We start from the raw sequence: 27,725 nt of genomic DNA on the forward strand, positions 1-27,725 counted from the left end.
TTAATGTAGTCACTCCAATTCTTTCATGATTGTTGTTTGCATGGTATCTTCTTCCATTATTTTACTTTTAACCTATATGAAATTTTAAATACAAAGTGTGTTTGCTTTAGATTTACATTTAATTTTATTTCGATATGGTTGAATTTAATATACCACTGTTTTCGTTTTCTGTATGTCTCATGTCTTTTTTCCCCTTTTCCTCATTGATTGCCATTGTTTTATATTAAATGAATATTTCTTATGACATCATTCAAATTCCTTTAATGATTGTTTAATTATATTTTTGAGTTATTTTCTCAGTGGTTACTCTAGTACTTGCAATAAACGTACAATGGCAACTTCAGATTTATACTGACATAGTTCTGGTAATATATAAGAAATTTGCTCTTACATAATGCCATTTCCTCCTTTGGTGCACATATAGACATTATATGTAATGTCTATATACATTAAAAACCAAACAATACATATTTGTAATTATTAATTTATATATTTTTTTAGGAAGCTGACAAAAGAACAAAGAACAAGCATATATTCATAATTTGCTATACTGTCTTTTTTCCTTGTTTTTTTAATGATTCTATTTATTTCTGTGGACTTGAGTTACCATCTCATGTCATTTCTTTACTCCAATATAGCCTTGTTCCATCTGCATCCTTTATGCTGTTATTGTCAAATATATTATGTTTTTATGTGTTTTAGGCCCAACATGTATACATGTTGTTTATTCAGTTGCTTTAAAAGTCAGTTAAAAGAAGACATACAAGTCAGGAGAAGAAACATACAAGTGTAATGTCTTTATACTTATTGACTTTGTTACTTCTACTGATGGTGCTCTTTGTTCTTTCATGTGGATTTGAAATACTGTTTGGTGTCACTTGCTTTCAGACTGTGAAACTTCCTTTTATATTTCTTCTAAGGCAAACCTTTTAGCAATGATACCTCTCAGCTTTCATTTCTCTGGGAAGGTCTTTATTTCACCTTCATTTTTGAAAGATAGTTTTGCTGGATATAATATTTTTGATTGACATTCTTTTTTCTTTCAGCATTTTTAGTATGTCATTTCAGTTATTATTTAGCAGTCAGTTATTTATCTCATTGGAGTTACATTGTATACAATTAATTATTTTTCTATTACTTCTTTGAAGACTTTCACTTTACCTTTAGTTATCAATATTTGACTCTGATGTGTCTGGGTGTAGATATTTTTGTGCTTATTTTACTTAGAATGTGCTGAGATTCTTAAATGTACAGAATATAATTTTTCACTAAATTTTGGAAATTAAGCATTAATTTTTTTTTTTTTAAGTTTTATTTTGTCGATATACATTGTGGCTGATTATTGCTCCCCATCACCAAAACCTCCCTCCCTTCTCCCTGCCTCCCTCCCCCCCAACAATGTCCTTTCTGTTTGCTTGTCATATCAACTTCAAGTAGTTGTGGTTGTTATATCTTCTTCCCCCACCCCCGGTTTTGTTTTGTGTGTGTGTGTGTGTGTGTGTGTGTGTGTGTGTGTGTGTGTGTGTGTGTGAATTTATATATTAATTTTTAGCTCCCACCAATAAGTGAGAACATGTGGTATTTCTCTTTCTGTGCCTGACTCGTTTCACCTAATATAATTCTCTCAAGGTCCATCCATGTTGTTGCAAATGGTTCCCCAATGTTCATCGCAGCACTCTTTACAATAGCCAAGAGTTGGAACCAGCCCAAATGTCCATCATCAGATGAGTGGATACGGAAAATGTGGTACATCTACACAATGGAATACTACTCAGCTATAAGCATTAATTTGGAATAGTTTTCTGCTCCCCTTTTGTCTCTCTTCTTCTTCTAGTACTCCCATTACATGTATATTTGTTTACTTAATGTCCTCCCACATTTCTTCAAAATTCTGTTTATTTTTCCTTTTTTTTCTTGTTTTGTTTTTAGATTGCATAATCTTTATAGATTTATGTTTGAGTTTAATAATTCTTTCTTCTAGAAAGAATGGTCATGTCTAGAAATTTGTCATTTTCAGTATTGTATATTTGAAGTACCTATTTCCATTTATTTCTGTTTTATAATTTCAATCTCTTTATTAATATTTCCTATTTGATGAGGCACTGGCATCATACCTATCTTCAATATTTAAGTATGATTTCCTTTAGTTCTTTAAATGTAATTATAATATTTGTTTTTAAGTCTTTGTCTGCTAAGTCCACCGTATGGGGTCTGTGGTAGGCTGGATTTCCAGTCTACTGCAAAAGAGTTGAGATCCAGACAGTGGTCTGCTTCTCTCCTGGGTGACACCTCTTCTCTATGAGCATGTACTGAAAGAGAGAGGTGGTAGACTCTGGTTTTCTTTGCTTGCTCCTTCCAGTGGCAAAACTCTGCCCTAAAAGTAAGCTATGGTGGTAGTAATGGGGTCCCAGTATTTTCATCCTTTATTCCTGAGGTAGAGCTTCCATCTTATGAGTAGGGGCTGAGAGAAGAAAGGGATCCATAGTCTTCTCAGCTTGCTGGACTGGAATTGAGCTTCTGTAACAATGGGCTTAGAAAGACAATGAACACCAGCACCTTGCCTCTCCAGGGTGTAGACCTATAGTAGGAACTGAAAGAAGAAAATGCCCTCTCGTTTTGGCTATATCTTCCTGGAGTAGAATGTTTGGGGTAGAGTTTCTTTACCTTGGAGCAAGTGTGGGGACGGCAAAGGAACAGGTCATGACTCAAATGCTACAGATTCTTACTCTTCTTACTATGAGTTATATTTCCTTGAATGTTTCTCCATTTGCTATATGTCCTCAGGACAATTTCCAGAGACTTTAAATAATTTCTTTTTATAATCTACACCACTTAAATGGCTGTTTTGCTGAGGAGAGGATTTGCCAGTTTCCTCACTCCACCATTCTGGAAGTTCCCTTGTACGTATGATTTTGACTTTATTAAAATTTCAGTGTAACACTAAACTTTCACCAAATAATATTTTGTTTAATATATATTTACTTTTGAAGCTATTGATATAATATTTCCTTATATAAAAGTGGATAAAATTCTTACATTTAAAGATTAATATCAGTAAGTATGGGTATAAATAAATACCACAGGGAAAACCTGACTTCTTATATGTGGATTACTTTGATTTACAGATTTGTTCTTGTTTATCCAAACTTATCATTCTTCACTAACTGTATTCCATGTTCACAGTACTTTGCATTTCTCCTGAAACATTTGAAGCTTTTTCCCAGTTTGTAGCTTTTGTTGTTTCCTTTGCCTGGGGTATTCTTCCCTACAATCATCACAGGAACCATTCCTTTTCATCATAAAAAGAATACTATCTTTTCAGATGTGGCCTTACCTATCTAAAGTAGACAGGCTAATATAAAGAAGGCTATGCAATCTAATGTACTCCATCATCATTTTTTATACTGTCTATTACATGTCTATGTTTTATTCATAGTACTTACCACCATTTAAAATTCTTTTGTTTGTTCTTTGTGTTGTCTGTACTTCTACTTTAGAATGTAAATCCCATGAAAGCAGGGATTTGATTTTGTAGTCAGAGCACCTAGATCAGCAGTTCTAAATTTGGTTGTAGAACCCTTTTATACCTTTGAAAATTATTGATAACTCAAAGATGACTTTTGGTGTGAATTACATCTACTGATATATACCATATTATAACTTAAAACTGATTACTTTAAAAATATTTATTCATTTAAAAATAAAATAACAAACTCATTACATATTAAAATCAGAGTGATGCCATCATCATATAATATGTACCTTGTAGAAAATTCCACTTTATACCTGTGAGAAAATGAGTGTAAAAAGCAAATAATGTCTTATTATTATTGTGAAAATAATTTAAATTCTTCAGACTTCCTGAAAGAACTACTGACCCACAGTGTCTGAGACAACAGTAAGTAAGAACCTAAAGACTATATACTTACAATCAAAGAATTATAGACTATTACAAGATAGTTGGCATTACATAAGACATTTAGTAAATCCAAGCAATTAATTTTACTGTTTTTCTTATTCAAAAATCATAATAAATGCTTATCCCATTTGCATATGTTCATTGAGGGAAGTCACTATTTTTTGAAGTAATCCATCTTGATTATGAGCTGATCTAATTTTAAGAAAGATTTTATGTAAAGGAATAGTCTCCCCTTGCTTGATTCCAAGTCCTCTTAGCATCATAATTGCACTGCTCTACATGAGCTACAACTGGTTATTATTTTACAGGGTGAGTCATAATCTGAATACCAAATACTAAGAAGCCTGTCATCAGAGTAAAACAATAGGTATTTATTTAATTATAGATGCCATAATTAATGAAGCCAAAGATTTATCAGCCATTAAATAGAAACAAAATACACTGCTCATTCACAGTAAGCTTGAAGTCAACTAAAAATATAAGTACTTTTTTACATGAATCTGCTTTAAATCATGTATCTTTAGTATGTATTTAATTTTTTTTTTAGTGCCAGATTTCAACACTTGTCTTAAAAATGTTATTTTCTTGAATTTAGCTCATGTTTCAGTCTAAATATTTGTAGTCCTATTCATTCATTGGATATGAGCTAATTCTACCAGTGTCACAAAATATAACCATGTTTTTTGTACTTTATTCTAGGTATTTTCTTAAAATATTAAAATAAAGAGCGTGATCCCAAAATAGTCCCTTTAAAACCTAACTACAGTTTAACATTGACTAATTCATAATTATTGTTAAGTATAATTATCCAACTACTTAAAATAACTGCACCCATGTCTACATATTTTCCATTTTGTTCTAAAAATTATTCTGTGAATCTCTTGAATTTAAAGATATTCTTAAAATCAAGATAGTTCTCTTATTTTTATTTATTTTCATCTTCTTATTTTGGTATTGGATTTGTGGCCTAAATGATCTATCCTGGAGAATAAGCCATGTCCTAATGAGAAGAAAATACCAATGACATTTTTCACAGAAATATAAAAAAAAAAAAATCCTAAAATGCATATGGAACCAAAAAAGACCCTTAATATCTAAACAATCCTGAGCAAAAAGCACAAAGCTGATGGTATTACACTACCTGACTTCTGAAATATATTGCAAAGCTATAGTAATCAAAACAGAATGGTATTTGCATAAAAACAGACCAATGGAATAGAATAGAAAACCCAGAAATAAATCCATATATCGATAGCCAACTGAACTTGGCAAAGGTGCCAAGAACATGCACTGGGGAAAGGACAGCCTCCTCAATAAATGGTGGTGGGAAAACTGTATATCCACAGGCAGAAGAAACAAGAACCCTCTCTTTCATGATATATCAAAATCAACTCAAAATGGATTAAAAACTTGAATCTAAGATGAGAAGCTATAAAACTACTAGAAGAAAAGATAGAGGAAACACTCAAAGACATTGGTCTGGTCAAAAATTTTATGGAGAAGGCATCTCAAGTATAGATAACAAAAGCAAAAATAGACAAATGTGATTACATCAAATTGAAAAGCTTCTGCACAGCAAAAGAAACAATCAAGAGTGAAGAGCCAACCAGAAGAATAGGATAAAATGTTTGCAAACTTTTTATCTGAGAAGGGATTAATATAGAGAATATACAAGGAACTTAAACTCAACTGCGAAAACCAAATAATTTGATTTTAAAAATGAGCAAATAACCTGAATAGATATTTCTCAAAGGAAGACATACAAATGGACAACAGCTATATGAAAAAATGCTCAACATCACCAGTCATGAGGGAAATGCAAATCAAAATCACAATGAGATACGATCTCACCCCAGTTAAAATTACTGTTATCAAAAAGGCAATAAATTAATAATGCTGGCAAGCATGTGTAGAAAGGGGAACCTCTTATACACTGTTGGTGGGAATATAAATTAGTACAGCAATTATGGAAAACTGCATGGAAATTCCCCAAAATCCAAAAATAGAACTACAATACTATGTAGCAATCCCACTGCTGGGTGTTTATCTGAAGGAAAGAAAATTAGCATACCAAAGAGATATCTGCACTCCCATGTTTATTGCAGCACCATTCTCAATAGCCAAGATATGGAATCAACCTAGGTGTTCATGGACAGATAAATGAATAAAGAAAATGTGATATATATATACAATGGAATACTATTCAAACATTAAAAACAATGAAATCCTGTCATATGAGGCAAACGGATGAGCCTGGAAGGCATTATGTTAAGTAAAATAAGTCAGACACATAAGATAAATACCACATGTTTTCACTCATGTGGGAGCTCAAAAAAAAAAAAAGAAGTTGAACTTTTAAAAGTACAGAGTAGAATTGTGGTTACTGGAGACTGGGAAGGGGGAAAAGGAGGATAGTGTGAGGTTGGTTAATGGACACAAAATTACAGCTAGATAGGAAAAATAAGTTCTAGTGGTGTACAATAGTGCTAGGCATTTATAATAATCAATAATTTATTGTATATCCTCAAATCGTTAGAAAAGAAGAGCTTAAATGTTCTCATCATAAAGAAATAATAAATTTCTGCAATGATGAAAAAAATCAAGATAGACTGTATAAACATTATCTATCTAAACTATTGTTGTTTTAACACCAATAATGATGGAAATTAGATTTATTTGGCATAATGTATAATTAGAAATCCCCTTATAGGCTTCTATTGCTTTGCACTTTTCTTTCTAAACTCTCCAAAAAAAAAAAAAAAAAAAATACCAGGTAATGGATAAATTTCTCAGTACATAAATTTTTTGAAAATAAATTTCAGTTCTATGGGTATATGAGGACTAATAACAACAGCAACAGCAGCTAATGTTTATTGAACAGTTATAATGTGATTGACATTTTATCAGTAATTGAGTATATGCCATGTTTTATGCTTTATGCCAACTTCTATCCATGCAGTCTCTCATTTAATTTTTATACCATAATATGTACAACACACAGAAGAACTAAATTATGTGACCCAACCAAATACAAAAAAAAAAAAAAAACCTAGGAAACAAACAAGTATGTTTTATAAGAACAAAATTATTGCCACAGGTCACCAAAAATCCTTTGATCCATTTTTTTCCAAACATCGAACACATTCATGAGGGAGACAACCAAAAATCCCATCAAATCCAGAATCTCTATATGTGTGCAGTATATTTCAATAAGATCTAGACAAGGTTTTAGTCCAGAGCCTTACAAATTAAAAAGACAAGTCATTTGCCTCCTGTCCTACCCATCCATAAACATGTCAATTATACAAAAAGGGAATAAGGAAAGACCAACCATGAACAGAAAGAAGGGGAGGTACACACTCTGTGAAGTTCTCCTACCTTTAAGTATGCGTGGTTCCTGAATTAGTTCCTGATTCTTCTCTCTGTGAAGGGTTCTTTCTTCTGGAGGTTCTTCCTCTTTCATTACCCTCCTTAACCGTATCTCAGGTGAAGGACTGAGGGATTGCCTACCTTAGAGGCTACAAAAGCCTTCTCAGTGCACCAGATTGGGGACTCACGTATATATTCAAATCTTGAATGGTCAAAGGTATTTTAGACTAAGATTCTCTAGTAATACCCTTCACTTAAAACTGCAGATATTTGATCTATTTTCTTCAGTCAGTTCCACATGACGGTAATCACACCCAAAATTCTTTTGGAGTCATATGTAGTGCTCAGATCTGTTTTGTTGTTGTTGTTGTTGTTGTTGTTGTTGTTGTTGTTGTTTCCCATTTCTCACTCTCTAGCAATTTAATAGAAGTTACTATAAAGCTATCTGGAACAACAGGTGGGAAGTTCACACACTTAATCTAAATTCTGCCCTGAGTCATCATTTTCAACTATGAGGTCTGGGCCTTTGAGACAAAGCCTTGTTAAATTTATTGTTTTACTATTTGAGATTTAGAAGCAGACAACTTTTCCAAATGTGCGAGGAACACTTCTGAAAATTTTAGAACTCTCCAATATCTTTAATTTTGCCTTGAAAACCAGAAACTTTCCTAGACTGTTCTTTTTTCTGTAAGGTCACTTACCAAACACACAGAAGTACAACCAACACACAGAATCAATATTCTGAATTCCAATTCCTTATCCTAGAGCCATAAATTAGTAGGAACATAGTTTGCTTTTCGGTTATCATGGGGGAATTATTTGTTACTAAAAACTTAGATTGCCATCTTTCCAGCCTAGGATATCAGTTTTCTCACTTCCTTCACCAGATCACAAGGGGGAGAACATATTTTAGGTTTTTTGCTATGGTACTACTAAATATGTATTCATCAGCATAATTAATCCTAATTCCTATAACAGAAAAACCCTGAAATCTCATCTAAGAACCAGTGTGGGTCAAGAGGACCTTGTGACTATATTAATGGAACACATGGCCTCCAAGATCTACATAGCAGGGAAACAGAATGATTCTTTTAATAGCTTTCACTATGAAAGTGATCAGTTTCATTTAACTCAGTTAAGGAAGAAGACAGATCACATAATTCCTAATGCACAGGAAGCTGGGCAATGCAAGGGAGCACGTGGAATACGTGGCATTGCTGCTTAGAATTACAAAATAAATCCAAATATATCTGATTTGAATTTTACCTTCTCCCTCACTGTTCTTGGTAGTAAACATATTTTAAAACATTTTAAGTAATTTTAACTATTATATAGTTATAAAAACAAAATACATCTTTGTTTGCTTGTTTGCTTAAATTTTAAATCTGGTAGCAAGGATTTCTAGTGTTATATGAATAGGTATGCTCTAATATTATTCTATATCCTAAACTAAAATTCAGACATTCCAGAAAACAATTTAGGAGAATAGGGGGATAAAAGCACTGTTAAATTTGTGTAAAATACAAATGGATTGAAACCAGCATGTTATGATAAATGGGTGAGTTTGGAAGGAAAATATTGAAGGCAGAAAATGTAATGTGTTTCAATGGGAACCATAAAATTTCCTTTACAGTGATCATTTCAGACTCATAAGTAGATTTGGAGCAAGACAAAGTATGCAATGCAGGTAAAATAACTAAAGATTGTATAAATTTGATAACAGGCACTTTGATATAATGACCCTCAAATAATTAACCCTTTGACCTTATTTTCTGAATAGGAAGCAGCAGTTTTATTCTCAGAAATGTCTTTTATGTAACAGCTGGCACTTTCTGTAAAAGATTTGAAATTTAAATTCTTATAACTGTATCTGAAATAGAAATGGTGTCTGAAATAACTGTACAAGATTGGCCCATGCTCCAGCTATACCTATTATAAAGAGTTAAAAAACCCTAATATAACATACATTTTTAGGGTTCCAGTGTCACTCTGGTATGCAATATCCTTTCAATATAAATCAAGAAATTAGTATGTTGAATTTCTAACATTAAAAAAAAAAAAACTCGCAAAAAGTAAAGTAGAATAGGCCTTCATAAAGTATGACGTTACTTTAAAGTATCTGGCCTGCAATGGTATTATCTAAAAAAAACCTAAAATATTTGGTTAAGCAATATAAAATAATAACTAAAAGGAATCATAACTTAAAAAATATAAAAGCCTCTATTTATTACAGGCTAACTAATTAATAAAACAAGAATTTTGGATTATATCTACAACAAAAGCAATCAGCAGCTAAGATATCACATATAATTCAACTAACTGATTAATTTGATAACATAAATGAGAGGATATAAAACTATCCTTATTCACAAGTTACAGGTAAGTGCATGGAGATTTTTAACTTCATATGCTTACAGAAGTTCCACTGAAACATGAAATATCATCCTTACACTAATATGCAGGCTTCATGAAGGTAGGGTTTTACATATCCTGTTTACTGTTGGGTATTGAATGCCTAGCACTGATAAAAATATTTATGTAGTAATAACTTAAAATGTAGTAAAAGGAAATCTAAGTATAATGAAAAACTCTCTAAATTTCAAAATCAATTGGAGAGGTAGGAGAAAGGAATTAAGTTATCTAGCCAGTGATCCCTTCATTTTGTTTATAAGGTGAATGCTCCTGGGAAAAGGAAAGAAAGCAGGTGATCTAATTTAATCTCTATGTCAACTGGAACTTCAGAAAAAAAGAGACAAATGATATTTTCTAGGAGTGAGATAGTTTGGATATGTTTGTCTCCCAAATGCTCGTGTTGAAATTTGATCCCCCATGTGGCAGTGTAGGGAGGTGTTTGGATCACCTGGGGCAGATCCCTCAAGAACAGATTATGTCCTCCCTGGGATGTGGGGGAAGCAGTGAGTGAGCCCTTGAAAGAATGGATTAGTTCCCCCAGAGCTGGTTGTTAAAAGGAACCTGGCATCTCCTGCTTCCTTGCTCTCCAAGTGATCGCCTTACATACATGCAGGCTGCCTGTGCTTTCTTGCATGAGTAGAAGCAGCAGCCTGAGGCCCATAGCAGATGCACCTGCCTAGAATCATGAGCCAAATAAACCTTTATTTAATAAATTACCCAGTCTCAGGTATTCTGCTATAGCAACAAAAAAACAGACTAATACACGGAGGAATAGACCATTTCTATTCAATGCTTTTAGCAGGATAGTCCCCAGCTAAAGGATTGCTTATATTAAATAAATTAAGGGTCTATGAGGTACAGTCCCTGGAGAATGTCATATAAACTATACATCTCTCCAGAATACAAAATTTAAATATTTCATAACATAAACACTTGCCTCTGTGTGAGGTAAAACCATAAATACAAGTATTTAGCAATGACATCTTAAAGATGGAATAATGATTAACAGTGACCTGAATAGCATTCAGACTAATTTATACTCTGTCAGAACCGAGAGCATCTCCTTATGTCTCAAGTGACTCTTGTGCAATGAATACCTAATGTTTAGGAATTACTCAAAGTATGAAGATATACAAAATGTGTAATTGATGATATCAGAACCATTATCTACTGGGGTGGACTTTTCTTGTAGATTTCAGAGGCAGCTTAAAATCTTGTATATGAGCTAAATTATGTGATTCCTGTTTTCATAAACTAACTAAAGGACAACAAATGAGGTTTTGGTGGGCCCACATACTCTTTAAAATTATAAATTATTTCTAACAAAAATATCCAAACTATATCATTCCTAGAAAATATTACTAAATGGTGAATTTGTGTTCATATGTGCCTTTGCATTCATTAGAATGTTAAATTTCTTCAGATTTGGATTTGTGACCAAAAAAAGAAAATAAAATCAGTGCTCAAGAGTAATAGTATCTAGGGAATAGGTCCTCTGAAAGATGTCCCATATGGTGAGGCAATAATTGCTCACATTCATGCTATGATTAATGAAGAGATTTCTGGCCTAATTGGAACTAGATGCCTATTAGCAGACTGCACAATTTTCAAAAACATTAACCCATAGCCATCCATTCAAATTCCCTTTATCTTAGAAGAAGTGAGGAATATTTGCTTTACAGACAATCTTTTTTTTTTTTTTTTTTTTAATTTTATTTTGTCGATATACATTGTGGTTGATTATCGTTGCCCCTTACCAAAACCTCCCTCCCTCCTCCCTCTCCTCCCTCCCAACCAATGTTTGCTTCTCGTATCAACTTCAAGTAATTGTGGTTGTTATATCTTCTCACCCCCCCCCCGGTTTTGTGTGTGTGTGTGTGTGTGTGTGTGTGTGAATTTATATATTAATTTTTAGCTCCCACCAATAAGTGAGAACATGTGGTATTTCTCTTCTGTGCCCGACTCGTTTCACTTAATATAATTCTCTCAAGGTCCATTCATGTTGTTGCAAATGGCAGTATTTCATTCGTTTTTATAGCTGAGTAGTATTCCATTGTGTAGATGTACCACATTTTCCATATCCACTCATTTGATGATGGACATTTGGGCTGGTTCCAACTCTTGGCTACTGTAAAGAGTGCTGCGATGAACATTGGGAAACAGGTATACCTTCGACTTGATGATTTCCATTCCTCTGGGTATATTCCCAACAGTGGGATAGCTGGGTCATATGGTAGATCTATCTGCAATTGTTTGAGGAACCTCCATACCATTTTCCACAGAGGCTGCACCATTTTGCAGTCCCACCAACAATGTATGAGAGTTCCTTTGTCTCCGCAACCTCGCCAGCATTTATCGTTCAGAGTCTTTTGGATTTTAGCCATTCTAACTGGGGTTAGATGGTATCTCAGTGTGGTTTTGATTTGCATTTCCCAGATGCTTAGTGATGCTGAGCATTTCTTCATATGTCTGTTGGCCATTTGTATATCTTCCTTAGAGAAATGCCTACTTAGCTCTTTTGCCCATTTTTTAATTGGGTTGCTTGTTTTTTTCTTGTAAAGTTGTTTGAGTTCCTTATACATTCTGGATATTAATCCTTTGTCAGATGTATATTTTGCAAATATTTTCTCCCACTCTGTTGGTGGTCTTTTAACTCTGTTAATTGTTTCTTTTGCTGTGCAGAAGCTTTTTAGTTTGATATAATCCCATTTGTTTTTCCTTTGGTTGCCCGTGCTTTTGGGGTCATATTCATGAAGTCTGTGTCCAGTCCTATTTCCTGAACTGTTTCTCCTATGTTTTCTTTAAGAAGTTTTCTTGTTTCAGGGTGTATATTTAAATCCTCAATCCATTTTGAGTTGATTTTGGTATATGGTGAGAGGCATGGGTCTAGTTTCATTCTCCTGCATATGGATATCCAGTTATCCCAGCACCATTTGCTGAAGAGGCAGTCCCTTCCCGAGTGAATAGGCTTGGTGCCTTTGTCAAAGATCAGATGGCAGTAAGTGTGTGGGTTGATTTCTGGATTCTCTAATCTATTCCATTGATCAGTGTGTCTGTTTTCATGCCAGTACCATAACGTTTTCGTTATTATAGCTTTGTAGTGTAGCTTAAACTCAGGTAGTGTTATGCCTCCAGCTTTATTTTATTTTTATTTTTTGCTCAGCATTGCTTTGGCTATGCGTCGTGGTCTTTTATTATTCCATATATATGTCTGGATAGTTCTTTCCATTTCTGAGAAAAATGTCTTTGGAATTTTGATGAGGATTGCATTGAATTTGTATATCACTTTGGGTAGTATGGACATTTTCACTATGTTGATTCTTCCAATCCAAGAGCATGGGATATCTTTCCATCTTCTTGTATCCACTCTAATTTCTCTCAGCAGTGGTTTGTAGTTCTCATTATAGAGATTTTTCACATCCTTGGTTAACTCACTTCCTAAGTATTTTATTTTTTTGGTGGCTATTGTAAATGGGCAGGCTTTCTTGATTTCTCGTTCTGCATGTTCACTATTGGAGAAAAGAAATGCTACTGATTTTTGTGTGTTGATTTTGTATCCTGCTACTATACTGAAATCATTTATCAATTCCAAGAGTTTTTTTGTAGAGGTTTTAGGCTGTTCGATATATAGGATCATGTCATCTGCAAACAGGGACAGTTTGACTTCATCTTTTCCAATCTGGATGCCCTTTATTTCCTTCTCTTCTCTGATTGCTCTGGCTAGTACTTCCAACACTATGTTGAATAGGAGTGGTGAGAGTGGGCATCCTTGTCTAGTTCCTGTTCTTAAAGGAAAAGCTTTCAGCTTTTCCCCCTTCAGGATGATATTGGCAGTGGGTTTGGCATATATGGCTTTAATTATGTTGAGATACTTTCCCTCTATACCTAACTTATAGAGGGTCGTTGTCATGAATGAGTGCTGAATTTTATCAAATGCTTTTTCAGCATCTATAGAGATGATCATATGGTCCTTGTGTTTGACTTTATTAATGTGGTGTATCACATTTATTGATTTGCGTATGTTGAACCAACCTTGCATCCCTGGGATGAATCCCACTTGATCGTGGCGAATAATTTTACATATGTGTTGCTGTATTCTGTTTGCTAGTATTTTAGTGAGGATTTTTGCATCTATATTCATCAAGGATATGTCCCTTCCTTATTCACCTACTTACATGTGGTGAACTTTATGATATACAGGATAAACTTTAGGTATAAAGTTTGGTTATTCAAATATAATGATCACAATGTTCTTTTATATTTTATACATAGATAATCAATGTTTAAAGTATAAATATAATAAAATATTTGTAACTCTAAAAATGTCTTTGGGTCATAATTTAAGAATTCTATTACTCTGAAGTTTGATTTCTTTGTTTCAGTACCTTGAGCTTGCTATGAACATAAAGATTACAGACTTTAAAACGCCTCAAAATAGTTTAATATTGGCAATGTCTTTGCTTCCATTCATACTTAACCTTTTCCAACATGAGTCCTGTCTACCACTTTGTTGAATTTACTCTTGTCAAGGTCACCATTGACTTCCATGTTCCACATTCAATAAATATTATTTTTCCTCATATTTTAAGAATTTTCATCTGGTTTTCAATAGTTAAACAGCCCATTTTCTTTTAAAATAAAATTAGTTTTATCAAATAAGTATATCTATATATATTTAGAAGTCAAACAGCATTATAAAGCATAAAATTTTTTTAAAAAATTTCTCAAAATAAAAGTTTTTAAAACATAGAACAATATAGAAATTCACATTTACAGAAAGAAATTTCCGTTTTTTATTAAAATATTTGGAAAAACTTAATTTGGGAGATCTATATAACATGTAACATAAAACTGTAAATATATACACACACAGACACAAGTATATATATAATTCACACACAAATACATATTATTCAATACACTATATTTCATTTTCCTTATCATAATTATATAATGTATAAAACCAAAACAACAAAAAAAGAACTTTTTACCAAGCCTTATGTAGATGCTACCCAGAACCATGTAGTTTACCTCAATATGCTATACAGATTTTATCATTTTCAATATGTGCCATAATTTGAAAAAGGTTGAGAAACACCACTCTATAAGCTTGCTAAACAACTATATGTCTTGTTCACTATTGTATCTTCAGTGCACATAGGTACTCAGTAAATACTTGTTAAAAAAATTAATAAATAAAATGATGAAAGTTGTGTTTAAGAGAGCAGAATAAGGAATCACTACTATCCACATACTTACTTTCTGCCATGTGATTTACCTTTCTCAGAATGTAGGATTCATTTATACATTGATTCAAGTTTACTTAAAAATAGTTTGTGTGAACACAATATATTGTCAGATGTTATGAGGCAGAAGAGGAATGAAACCCAATCATCATTTTCAAGGAATTCATATTTTGACCAGGGGAAATTTGCCAAAAAATAATAACAAAAGGTAAAAATTGAGAGTTATAGGACACATAAAACTGAGCCATTCATTTTGATTATTGGAGAGAACAAAAGCTAAATGAAGAAAATAAATATAATTATGGTATCAAAGAATTTTCAACAGGCAAAAATGAATATACTTCCAAGTAGAGAAAAACACATGAGCACAGGCACAGTGGTATATTCTTGGAATTATAAGTAATACTATATAGTTAGAACATAGCTTTTGCAAAGAAGGAGCAATTATTGAGATATGAGGTAGTAAAATAACCTGTGGTAGATTATGTGGTACAACAACAACAACAACAAAATTATTCTGTAGGCATTGATATTATTTTTTTAAGTTTTGAAGCAAGGAAATAATACAATCAGATATATGTTTTGGAAATGATGTATTGAAATTGAAAAGATAAGCTGGAGGTCTACTGTAATAATTTAGGCAAGAAACAATGATTACCATGAGGATATGGTAGGACCACAATCTAAGTAAATTGTCTCTCTAAGGTTTTGGAGAGGAGCTAATCTAAAAAACTGTTGGGTGTGGTAACACCAAATGGGAGTGAGTTATTTGTAGAGTCTGGTGGTCTCTACCCTAGAGGTTATTCCTTTTCATCTCTTTGAATCTATCTGGACAAGCATAGACTAGATTCTGGCTATTGGCAATTTCCCAATAAACATTATCAAAAACAGAAGCCAACAGCCCTAGGAATATAACCTCACAGGCTAAAATAACATATCAATAGAAAATAATAATCTTGACAATAGATACTATTGAAAGTAATATTAGATAAAATAATAATTTAAAATAATTATATTGAATGAACCAAAAAAGGAAGGGGGAAGAAAAATAATATGAAACAAAAAGAAAAAATAATAGTAATAAAATATCTAAATGGAAATCTTAGGTAGGTAGATATAAATAGCAAAAAGGATGCTGCTGAAGAATAATTCATGAATTTAAAAATTAGATTAAGAAATTTTCCCAGAAGAAATCTGGGAAGGATAAAGAGATATGAAATATATATTTTTTAAAAAATCAAGAAAGATATGAAGAATAAAAGTAAAGGTACTGGGGTAATAGGTATCCCTGGCAAGAAAATCAAAAATGGGGAGGAGGAAATATGTGAAGAAATAATGGAAAATTTGCCAATAGCAGAGAGCAAGAGAAAAAAAAAACAACAAAAAAAATAGATACAGTACTAAAATTTAAAGATGCTAACGGCAAAGAGACAATTTTAAAAGATGCTAAAGCAACAAGAATCAAATGACATCATATTTCTCTACAGTGATGTTGAATCCAATAAAACAATATGGTGATATTTTTAAAGTACTGAAAGAAAATAATTTTGTATGTAGACTTTAAAATCTAGCCAACTTATTGTTCAAATGTAAGGATAAATTAAAATAGTCTCTAGGATAAAAGGTAAAAGGAGGTTTTCTACTATAGTCTCACATTAAAAACATTTTTGAAGAAAAATACAATTAAATAAGATAAGAAAACAATCTATTAAATGCTGCAAATGATATAAAAATTATGGTTGATCAAATAAGTTGGTAAGGTTTGCAATTGGTTTAAAAGATAATTGTACAATGATTACATAAGATAATAACATATGGAATAATGGGTAAAGAATATTCAGGAACAATTTGTAATTATTTGTACTTTTTAATAATTTAAAACTATTTCAAAATAAAAATACAAAGGCAAGAGGAAATATAAGCATCAATTATGAAAAAATAAGAAAGAAGAAAAAGAAACAGAACACACACAACAAACTGAAAAAAAAAAAAAAAGACAATAGAAATAGGTCCAAATATCTCAATAAATATAATACATGTGAATGGACTAAATATGCTGGCCCGGCTAAATGTTATTTACAAGATACAACTTAAAGCAAAAAGTCAAAGTAAAAGGATGAAAAAGATATAGTAAAACTGTTAACCAAAATACAGCTGGTGTAGCTATATTAATATCAGACAAAGTAGTGTATAAGGAAGACCATCATTAGGAAAAAATACAGTAAATATCAATAATAAAAGGTTTAATTCACAAAGACTATAAACTGATTATAATAATGTAAGCCCTTAATGAAATCGCCACAAATGTAGAAAGCAAAATCTGATAGAATTAGAGAGAAACAAACAAATTCATAATTATATGGTGGAAGATTTCAACATAACTTTCTCATGTCTTTGTTAATCAACAATTAGGAAATCCATATTATCTTCAAGCAGACAGACATGAACATTGATCATCACTAGGTCTTAAAACACACTAAACCATAAGTAGAAGCCAGATTTGAAAATGATTCCTCTTCTGAAAATTATAAAAGTTAAAGAGGCTTCTTCTTGTGGCACTGTCACCTCCCTCTTCTCATTCAGTACTTCCAGCATTGCTCATCTTCGAATATAGTGGAAATAAGTAAGTAGTCCAGAAAGGGATTGCAGCTCTAACACAATGCTATTATCTAGTATTATAACTAAATGGCAGAAAGAAGAGACTGCCAAACCTCCTTATCTTTCAAACTGAAGTTTTTTGAGCCCATATTTGAGCGTGATCAGAGGGAAAAACAAGTATACTCATCATTCCGAAAGGAAGAACTTTATGCTGAGAGATACTGACAGGAAGAAAAGCCACTTTTTTATCCTACATGACTGTGAATATATGCTACTATGTAAAAATTAGTAAAATAAATTAAAATAATCCTAAATAGAAAAATGAGATAAATAAAAAGCACCAGAAAGCAGCACTCAGTGAAAAAATAAAATAAAATAAAACTAACCCTCAATACTAAATGATAAAATCTCATGCCAGAAAAAAAAAGTAATCTATTAAAGCAATGCAACTACAATTTCTGGCTGTTTTTTTAAAGTAACCTTTTTATTGAAACAAGTAGAAAGTCATTGGCTGTGATTTAAATTAAAGAAATATGAAAAAAATAAAATTATTTTTCTGTAATTTTTTCAATTTTAATGACTTTAGATAAATAAGATACACTTCTACTCCCATGGCTTTTAAATAAGTAAGATACTCTTCCACTCCCATGGCTTTCAATTTCTTTTATTATTTTTTTTCTTTATTTAACAGAAATTTTAAAATTAAACATGGGAAATTATTAAAAGAATTTTATATAAAATGGGTGGTTTTATAATACTTAGACTAAAAAACGAAATGGCAGATTTTATTAGATTTCATGAATTCATATACTTACTCTAACATACCCATATTCCCATGCATATGTTTTTATTACTACATAATTATATATTTTCAGTTTACAAGACATATCATGGAGAAATAGAAAGGGCACTAGACTTTGAATCAGGAAATAGATCCTGGGAATCGTGCCAACACTAGCACATTCAGATTATGTGACCTTGGATAAATTATCTTAGCTCTCAAAACTCACTTTCCCCATCTGTCAAACAGAAATAATAGTGAAATTCAATATTATGATGTCACATTATCTAGCACTGAGATGGTTCAATTAAAAATATCAATATATGTAAAGTCCAGGTCAATTAAATAATTTGAATATACGTTTTTCTCTGCTCCCTCCTCACACCTCAATACCATAATCAAAAAGGAAAATAATTTGCAAAGATAATGAAGGGTGGAAAATAGCAGTGATACCCCAAAAATTTGGAAGTTGAAAAGCAAGTGAATGAAAGATAACTGAGAAGAGACACTAGAAAGCTGAAATTTAAGGTTTGCTGGGGGGAAGCAAAGAAGAACAAAGCTAATTCACAACGCAGAACACTTAAAAGGCTAGCAATTGGAAGGTGATTGAAAGAATTACTTGAAAGGCATAATTAGACCAACTAATCCTCTCAGCAACCACACATAACCATGTGACTCTTTCACCCTATTGCCCTAATAAGAGATTAAAACTTTACCCTCTTCAGAAGTTAAATCAGAAAGGTTCTGGATTCAGGTACTTCAGATACAGCTAAAAATGGGAGGTGAAGTATCTGACTGAAAAAAGGAAGATGAAATTTCTCACACCCATTTTTGCTGAGAAAAGTGGCTGTTTCTCATATATTTAGGGAAGAATATTGGAGTGTCTTATTCTGGAAAAAACTCAGATGAGAGAATAAAAGTCTGGAATCAATTATCCTGAATGAAAGATTACAAGCCAAAAAGACATGCAAATTAGAAAGGAGAAGTAGAAGAATCTGTTCACAGAGAGCATGATTTTGCATATAGAAACATTAATATACACATCCACATACACACAAACAAACTGGTAAAATTTATAAACAAACTCAGCAAAGTTGCAGGATGTAAACCCAACCCACAAATATAAGTTGTGTTTCTCTATACTAACAATGAACAATTCAGCAAGAAAGTTAAGAAAACAATTCCATTTACAATAGTGTCAAAAAGACTAAAATACTTAGAAATAAACTTAAGCAATGATGCAAAAGACTTTTACACTAAAAACTAAAACACATTGTTGAAAAAAATTAAAGAAGTCACAAATAAATGGAAAGACATCCCATGTTCACAGATTGAAAAACTTAATATTGTTAAGATACTACCCAATGTGATCTACAACTTCAATGCAATCACTGTCCAAATTCCAATGACATTTTCTGAAGAAATAGAAAAAATTCATACTAAAATTCATATGGATATTCAAGCGCCGAGGCCGCGGGTTCGGATCCTATATAGGGATGGCTGGTGCACTCGCTGGCTGAGCGCAGTGCAGCAGACACCAAGCCAAGGGTTATGATCCCCTCACTGGTCACAAAAAATAAATAAATAAATAAATAAAATTAATATAATTAATTAATTAATTAATTAATTAAAGTAAATAAACAAACAAACAAACAAACAAAGCAAATATACTTCACAGGGCCTGGTTTTCCAAAGCCTTGCAGTTTCAAATATTGACCTTGCAGAGGACAGGAAATTTTCCTCAGGCTATAAAGTCTCTGTTGTAGGATAAAGATCTGTGGCACAGCAACGTTGCTGGCTCAAGGACTAGACTAGTTACTGATAGATATGTAAAGATACTGAGAAATTGCTGTAAGAAGGGAATGTTTGCTAATATCAAGATTTTGTTGGTGGACCACTTAACTGCCTTAATGGAATGTCATCTGACTTGTTTCACTGCAAGTTACCAGCCTATATTGTTAAACTATAACCCCACCTATGTTCTCTTCCTGTAACTTCCTGTTCTGGAGAAAAAGTGCAGGAAGAGAACTCCAATTCGTGCTTAATTTCCCAAGAAAGGAATGCTTCTCTCTTGAGGGTTCTGGGGGAGATTAACCACTTTGGGGCTTCTCACTGCTCAGAAGAGATGGGCTTTGAGTAATCCTTTGTGGTTCCATCACCCAGGGGAAGTGGGGTGACAAATCTGTGGGGGGCAAAGCAACAGATCCCAAAGAGCCAAAACATATTTTAAGAGAAGAACATTAGAAGTCTCACACATCCTGATTTCAAAACTTACTTTAAAACTATGATTATCAAAACAGTGTGTGCATAACAACAGAAATATAGACCAACAGAATAGAATCAAGAGCCCAAATATCTAAACTATTGTGTACATGTTCAAATGACACAAGAAGAGTCACCAGCAGAATCTACAAATAGAAGATGAAGACTTTCTTCTCAAAGCCTACTCCAGAGTAATAGAAGAAACAACTGCTCTCCCAGATGACCAGACATCAAGGTACAGATACCAGAAATAAGAAAACAGGAAAATGTGACATCACCAAAGGAATACAGTAATTCTCAAGTACCAGACCCAGTAGAGCAGGGAACCCTTTAAATGACTGAAAAGCAACTCCAGGAAATGATGTTAAGAACACTAAAAGAGATAAGAGAAGATTCAATTAGAGAACACAATGAAATGAGGGAAAATATCCAGGATACGAAGGATGTATAAAGAGATTAATACCTTAAAAAAGAATGCAGCAGAACTACTACATTCAACAAAATAAAAAAATCAAAATAAATGAAATAAAAAACACAACTGAGAGCTTAAGCAGCAGGTTAGAGCAAGCAGAAGAATTTCAGATCTCAAAGATGGTCCATTCAAACAACACAGGCAAAGAAAAAATAATTTTAAAAAATGAAGAAAATCTAAGAGATCTAGCAGACAACTTTAAATGCACAAACATCTGAATCAATGGGTATCTCTGAAAGGAAGGAGAAAGGAAAAGGTATTGAAATCCTATTCAATGAAATAATAACAGAAAAATTACTGGGTACCAGGAGAGATGCAGACCTTCAGATCCAGGAAGCTCAACTATCCCCAACAGATTCAATCCGAAAAGATCCTCTCTGAGACACATTATTGTCAAACTGGCAAAGCACAAAGACAAAGAGAAAATCTTAAAAGAAGCAAGAGAAAAGGGTCAAGTCTTATATAAGGGTGTCCCCATCAGACAAACAGCAGGCTTGTCAAATGAAACGCTACAGATCAGAAGAAAATAGGAGCATATATTCAAAATACCAGGAGAAAAAAATTGCCAGCAAAAAATACTGTACACACCAAGGCTATTCTTCAGAAATGAGGGAGAAATAGTGTGTTTCCAGACAAAGAAAAACCACAGGATTTCACCACCACATGATCAGCCCTGCTATAAATTCTCATTGAAATCCTGCATCTGGAATCCAAAAAACAATCATCACTATCACAAATACACAAGCAAGAACAAAACCCACTGGTAAAACAAAAATGCAAACAAGAAAGAAAAAGAAACTAAATCTTACCACTTCAAAATAGCAACAAACACTGAAGATGAATAACAGAAAGGGGAAGAAAGTAACAAAAGATATTAAAAGCATATAACCAAAAAGTAATAAAATACCAGGAATAAGACAATACTTGTCAATAACAACCCTAAATGTGAATGGATTAAAATTGCCATTCAAATAAACAGACTGCCTGACTGGATTTAAAAACTAGACCCAACTATATGCTGTCTTCAAGAGATGCACCTCACCTGTAAAGACACACACAGATTAAAAATGAAAGGATAGGAAAAGAGATACCATGTAAATGGAAATGAAAAATGAGCAGAAGTAGCCATTCTTATATTGGAAAATAGACTATAAATCAAAAACCATAAAAAGACAAACAAGGACTGTATATAATGATAAAAGGAAGACACAGCAATCATAAATACATATGCACCCAACACCAGGGCAACCAGATATATAAAACAAACACTATTAGACTTAAAGAACATGATAGACCCCAACAAAATAACAGTGGGGACTCAAACACCCCTCTCTCAGCATTGGACATCTAGGCAACAAATCAACAGAGAAACACAGAATTTAAATTACACTTTACACCAATTGGACCCGGCCAATATCTACAGAACATTTCATCCCAGAACTACAGAATACACATTCTTCTCATCAGGACATGGAACATTCTTCAGATTAGACCAAATGTTAGGTCACAAATCAAGTCTCAGCAAGTGAAAAAAAAATCAAAATCATTTCAAGTATCTTTTCAGGTGATAATGGATTAAAATTGGAGATCAGTAATAAATGAAACTCTGAAAACTATACAAATACACAGAATTTAAACAATAGGCTCTTGGATGACCTTGGGTCCTGGAAGAAATTAAACAGGAAATCAAAAAATTTATTGAAACTAATGAAAATCAGTTTCAATAAAAAAAGATCAGTGAAACAAAAAATAGGTGTTTTGAGAAGATAAATAAAATAAACAAACTATTAGCTATGTTAGCAAAAAAAAAAAAAAAATAGAAGACCCAAATAACAAAAATCATAAATGAAAAAGGAAGCATTGCAACCAATACCACAGAAATACAAAGAATCATTAGAAACTATTATAAACAGCTATATGCCAACAAATATGAAAACCAGGAAGAAATGGATAAATTTCTAGACACATAAAAACTACCAACACTGAACCAAAAAGAAACAGAAAACCTGAACAGACCAAAATTGGAGGAATAATCACCAGTCTCCCAACAAAGAATAGTCCAGACTGGATTGCTTTACTACTAAATTTTATCAAATCTTTGACAGACTATTTCAAAAAACTGAAACAGAGGCCACTCTCTCAAAGTCATTCTATGAGGCCAGCATCATCCTGATACCAAAATCAGACAAAGATACAAAAAAAAAAAAAAAAAATGCAAACTGCAGACCAATATACTTGGTGAACACAGATGCAAAAATCCTCATCAAAATATTAATAATCAGAATACAGCAACACATCAAAAAAATTACACACCATGATCAAGTGGGATTTATCCTAGGGATGCAAGGATGGCTCAACATATGCAAGTCAATAAAAGTGATACACCACATCAATAAAATCAAAGACAAAACCATATGATTATCTCAAAAGACACAGAAAAAGCTCTTGACAAAATTTAACAGCCCTTCCTAATAAAGGCTCTCAGAAATTTAGGTATAGAAGGAAAGTATCTCAACACAATAAAAGCCATATGTGACAAACCGATCACAAATATCCTGAATGATATTCAGCTTTTTCCTTAAGAACAGGAACAAGACAAGGATGTACACTCTCACCACTCTTATTTAACATAGTTTTGAATGTACTAGCCAGAGTAATCAGGCAAGAGAAAGAAAGAAAGGGCATCCAGATTGGAAAAGGTAAAGTCAAACTGTCTCTCTTTGTGAATGACATGATCGTGCATACAGAACAACCTAAAGACTCAACCAAAAACTCTTAGAGCAGATAAGCAATGTCAGTAATGTTGCAGCATACAAAATCAACATTCAAACATCATTAGTTTTTAATGCTCCAATAACGAACTAGCAGAAAAAGAAATCAAGAAAGTGAGCCCATTAAAAGAGTCACCAAAAAAAAAAAAAAGAAAAGAAAGAAAAGAAATACCTAGGAATAAATGTAATCAACGAGGTAAAAGAACTCTATAATGAGAACTACAAAACACTACTGAAAGATATCAAAGAGGACACAAAAAGGTAGAAAGACATTCCATGTTCTTTGATTTGAAGAACTAACATTATGAAAATTTCATACTACCCAAATTGGTCTACAAATTTAATGCAGTCTCCATCAAAATACCAATGACATTCTTCACAGAAATAGAAAAATACAATCCTAATATTCATGTGGAACAACAAAAGATCCCAAATAGCCAAAGCAATCCTGAGCAAGAAAAATAAACCTGGAGGCATAACAATACCTGACTTCAAACTATACAACAAAAAGCTATAGTAACCAAAACAGCATTGGAACTGGCATAAACACAGACACTCAGACCAATGGAATAAAATAGAGAACCCAGAAATCAAATCACATACTTACAGCCAACTGATCTTTGACAAAGGCAACAAGAACATAAAATGGGTGAAAGACTACCTCTTCAATAAATGGTGCTGGGAAAATTGGACATCCATATGCTGAAGAATGAAACTAGACCTGTAACTCTGGCCATATATCAAAATAAAGACAAAATGGATTAAAGACTTAAGTATAAGACCTGAAACCATAAAAATATAAAAAGAAAACATAGGGTAAACACTCCAGGAAGTAGGACTGGGAAAAGATATTATGAATAAGACCTCTAAAGAACAAGTAATGCAAGAAAAAATAAATAAATGGGATTACATCAAAGTAAACAGCTTCTGCACAGTAAGGGAAACAAGAGTGGAAAGACAATCTGGAGAATGGGAGAAAATATTGCAAACTACACCTCTGACAAGGAATTACTATCCAGAATATACAAGGAACTCAACTTCACAGTAAAAAAAAAAAAAAAAAAAATCATATAATCCAATTAAAAAATGAGCAAAGGAGTTAACATTTTTCAAAGAAAGACATACAAATGGCCAACAGGTACACGAAAAAATGTTCAGCATTGCTAGTCATCAGGGTAATGCAATTCAAAACCACAGTGAGATATCATCTCACCCCTGGTAGACTGCCCATTATTAAAAGGACTGAGAATAGCAAATGCTGATGAGGATGTGGAGAAAGGGTAACATTTGTACACTGGTGATAGGACTGCAAAGTAGTGTGGCCATTATGGAGAACAGTACGGAGATTCAACAAACTACAGATAGAACTGCGATACTATCCAGCAATCCCATTGCTGGGTGTATGCCCATGGGAATAGAAATCATTATGTCGAAGGGATACCTGCACTCCTATGTTCATTGAAGCTTTATTTACAATAGCCAAAATATGGAACCTACCTAAATGTTCATTGACAAACGACTGGAGAAGGAAAATGTGATACATGTACACAATGGAATACTACTCAGCCATAAAAAAGAATGAAATTCTGCCATTCACAGCAATATGGATGAGCTAGTAGAAAATTCTAAGTGAAATAAGCCAGACACAGAAAGAGAAATACCATACGTCGTCACTCATAAGTGGGTGCTAGAATGGAAGGAAGCAATAGACCACAGTAATACATTGAATTTTCAGAAAGACAGAAAACATCTATGATTACGAGAGTTGGGAAAGGGAGAGGGAGAGTGATGTTAGGGAGAAACTAGGTAATGGACACAAAGAATAATTAAAATTTGTAAAAATGATATACTACTAATAATAATTCGATCATCACATATTGCATGCAAATAATTATAGTCAACACGATACCCCCAAAATATGTATAACCAGTTATGGTTCAATTAAAAAATAATAATAAATAAAATTATCTAATTTATTTATTTTTTAAAATAATAGTAATTAATCTGACTCAACAGATTTCCTGAAGGAGGCACGATGCTGATACAGCCATACAGTAACAAAGCTATTGGTTCAATACAATTCTTGCTAACACCAATTTCTCCTAATTTTCAACTTCTACCCCAAATTAGGTTCTTGATATTCATGAAATGATTTTCTGAATATGCATATTTAAAAAATATTGAATGAGATGTGTGTATTTTATCTTGAAGTCACAACATATATTTCACGTACTCTTGAACTTATAGTTCAAAATCAACATGCCCAATTTCTAATTAGTTTATTACTCTTCATCAAAAGACATTCATTTAATACAATTAAAAATTCATATAACTAACCTTTTTGTATGAGATCTCTTGATTTTTTTGGTTTCTGGCCAATATCTTTTGTATTTAATTCATATGAAAGAGGGGAAACTTGTTTTCTGTGTTCACTAGAACTTTTTAAATCAACAGGAGAGTATAGCCTCTGTGGAAACAAAATAAAAGCAATGACAACAATGATAATATATGTTTTAGAGTTCTCAAGTAGCTGTCACATGTGTTATATACATTATCATGATCAATTTCCATTTAAAAAGCAACAAAAACCTGTCAGGTATGCAGAGTTCAGAAAAAATGAAAAGAGACACCATTGCGTATGATTTTGATAAATTGTCCTTCAATTAATAGTTAATGGTGTACCTTGGAAAGTGCTATAAGGAAGATTGAGAGAAAGGGGGCCTTGCCAGGGAGGTTCCATGAAAAGAGAAACAAAGGGAGGGGGGGAAATAAGAAACACACAAAAAGAAGCAAGATATCTGTATTAGTCCATTCTGTGTTGCTGTAACAGAATACCTGAGGCTGGGTAATTTATAAAGAACAGTGGTTTATTTCACTTATGATTCTAGGACAGCTGCATGTGGCACAGGCCTCAGGCTGCTTCTACTCATGGCAGGAAGTGGCAGGCAGCCGGCGGGTATAAGCAGATCACATGGTGAGAGGAAGCAAGAGAGAGAGGGGAGGTGCCAGGGTCTTTTAAACAACTAGCTCTCCCAAGAACTAATAGAGCATGAGAATTCACTCACTATACCCTGCACCCCCCAGGGAGAGCATTAATCTGTTCATGACAGATTCTCCCCCATAACTCAAACAGCTTCCAACATAAATTTTGTTTTCTCTATAGATCACGCATTTCCAGGTATTTTGTTATAAGCAACAGAAACAAACTAATAGCGAAAATTGGTACCAGAGAAGTGGGGTGTTGCCTATAAAAGATACTTGAAAATGTGGAAACAGCCTTGGAACTGGGTGTCAGGAGAAGTTGGAAGTTTGGAGGACTCAGAAGAAGAAAAAAGGTGAGGGAAAGTTTGGAATGTCTTAGATTCTGGTTGCATGGTGGCGAGCGGAAGGCTGGTAGAAATATGGACTGTAAAGACTATTCTAAGGTGGTCTCAGATAGAAATAAAGAGTTTATTGGAAACTGTGGCAAAGACCATCTTTGATGTGAACTGGCAAGGAATTTGGTTGCATTCTGTCCATGCCCTAGGACTTTGTGGATGCTGGAACTTAGGAGTTGCGAAGCAGAGTATTTAGCAAAAGAAATTTCTAAGCAGCAAAGCATTAAAGAAGTTGCATGGCTACTTGTAACAGTCTATGCTGAGTTATAGTGGCATAGGCATGATATGAAGCCAGAATTTTAAAGGGCAGCAGAGTGTAAAGATTTGGAAAATTTGCAGCCTGGCCATGTGGTAGAGAAGCAGAGAGCATTTTCAGAACAAAAATTCAATGGTACTAAGAAGATTAAGGCAAAGGAATGGGATTAACAAGAGAAGGGGAAAAGGGCCCTGAAGGCAATGCAGAAGGCTGTAGGTCCAACCATTCCATTTCAGGCCCAAAGGCCAGGGAAGACAGAATG

At 33.2% G+C, this 27,725-nt stretch overlaps 1 protein-coding gene across 1 annotated transcript in view; it reads right to left on the reverse strand.

The window, feature by feature from the left end:
- LRRIQ3 (leucine rich repeats and IQ motif containing 3) overlaps positions 1-27,725 on the reverse strand; it is a 154,942-nt gene that overhangs the window by 47,569 nt on the left and 79,648 nt on the right. The window contains exon 5 of the mRNA XM_063105773.1: positions 26,168-26,297. Coding sequence (XP_062961843.1) covers positions 26,168-26,297 — 130 coding nt within the window. The remainder of the gene's footprint in view (positions 1-26,167; positions 26,298-27,725) is intronic.

The sequence above is a fragment of the Cynocephalus volans genome, chromosome 8 (genome assembly GCF_027409185.1).
Source record: "Cynocephalus volans isolate mCynVol1 chromosome 8, mCynVol1.pri, whole genome shotgun sequence".
Classification (NCBI taxonomy): domain Eukaryota; kingdom Metazoa; phylum Chordata; class Mammalia; order Dermoptera; family Cynocephalidae; genus Cynocephalus; species Cynocephalus volans.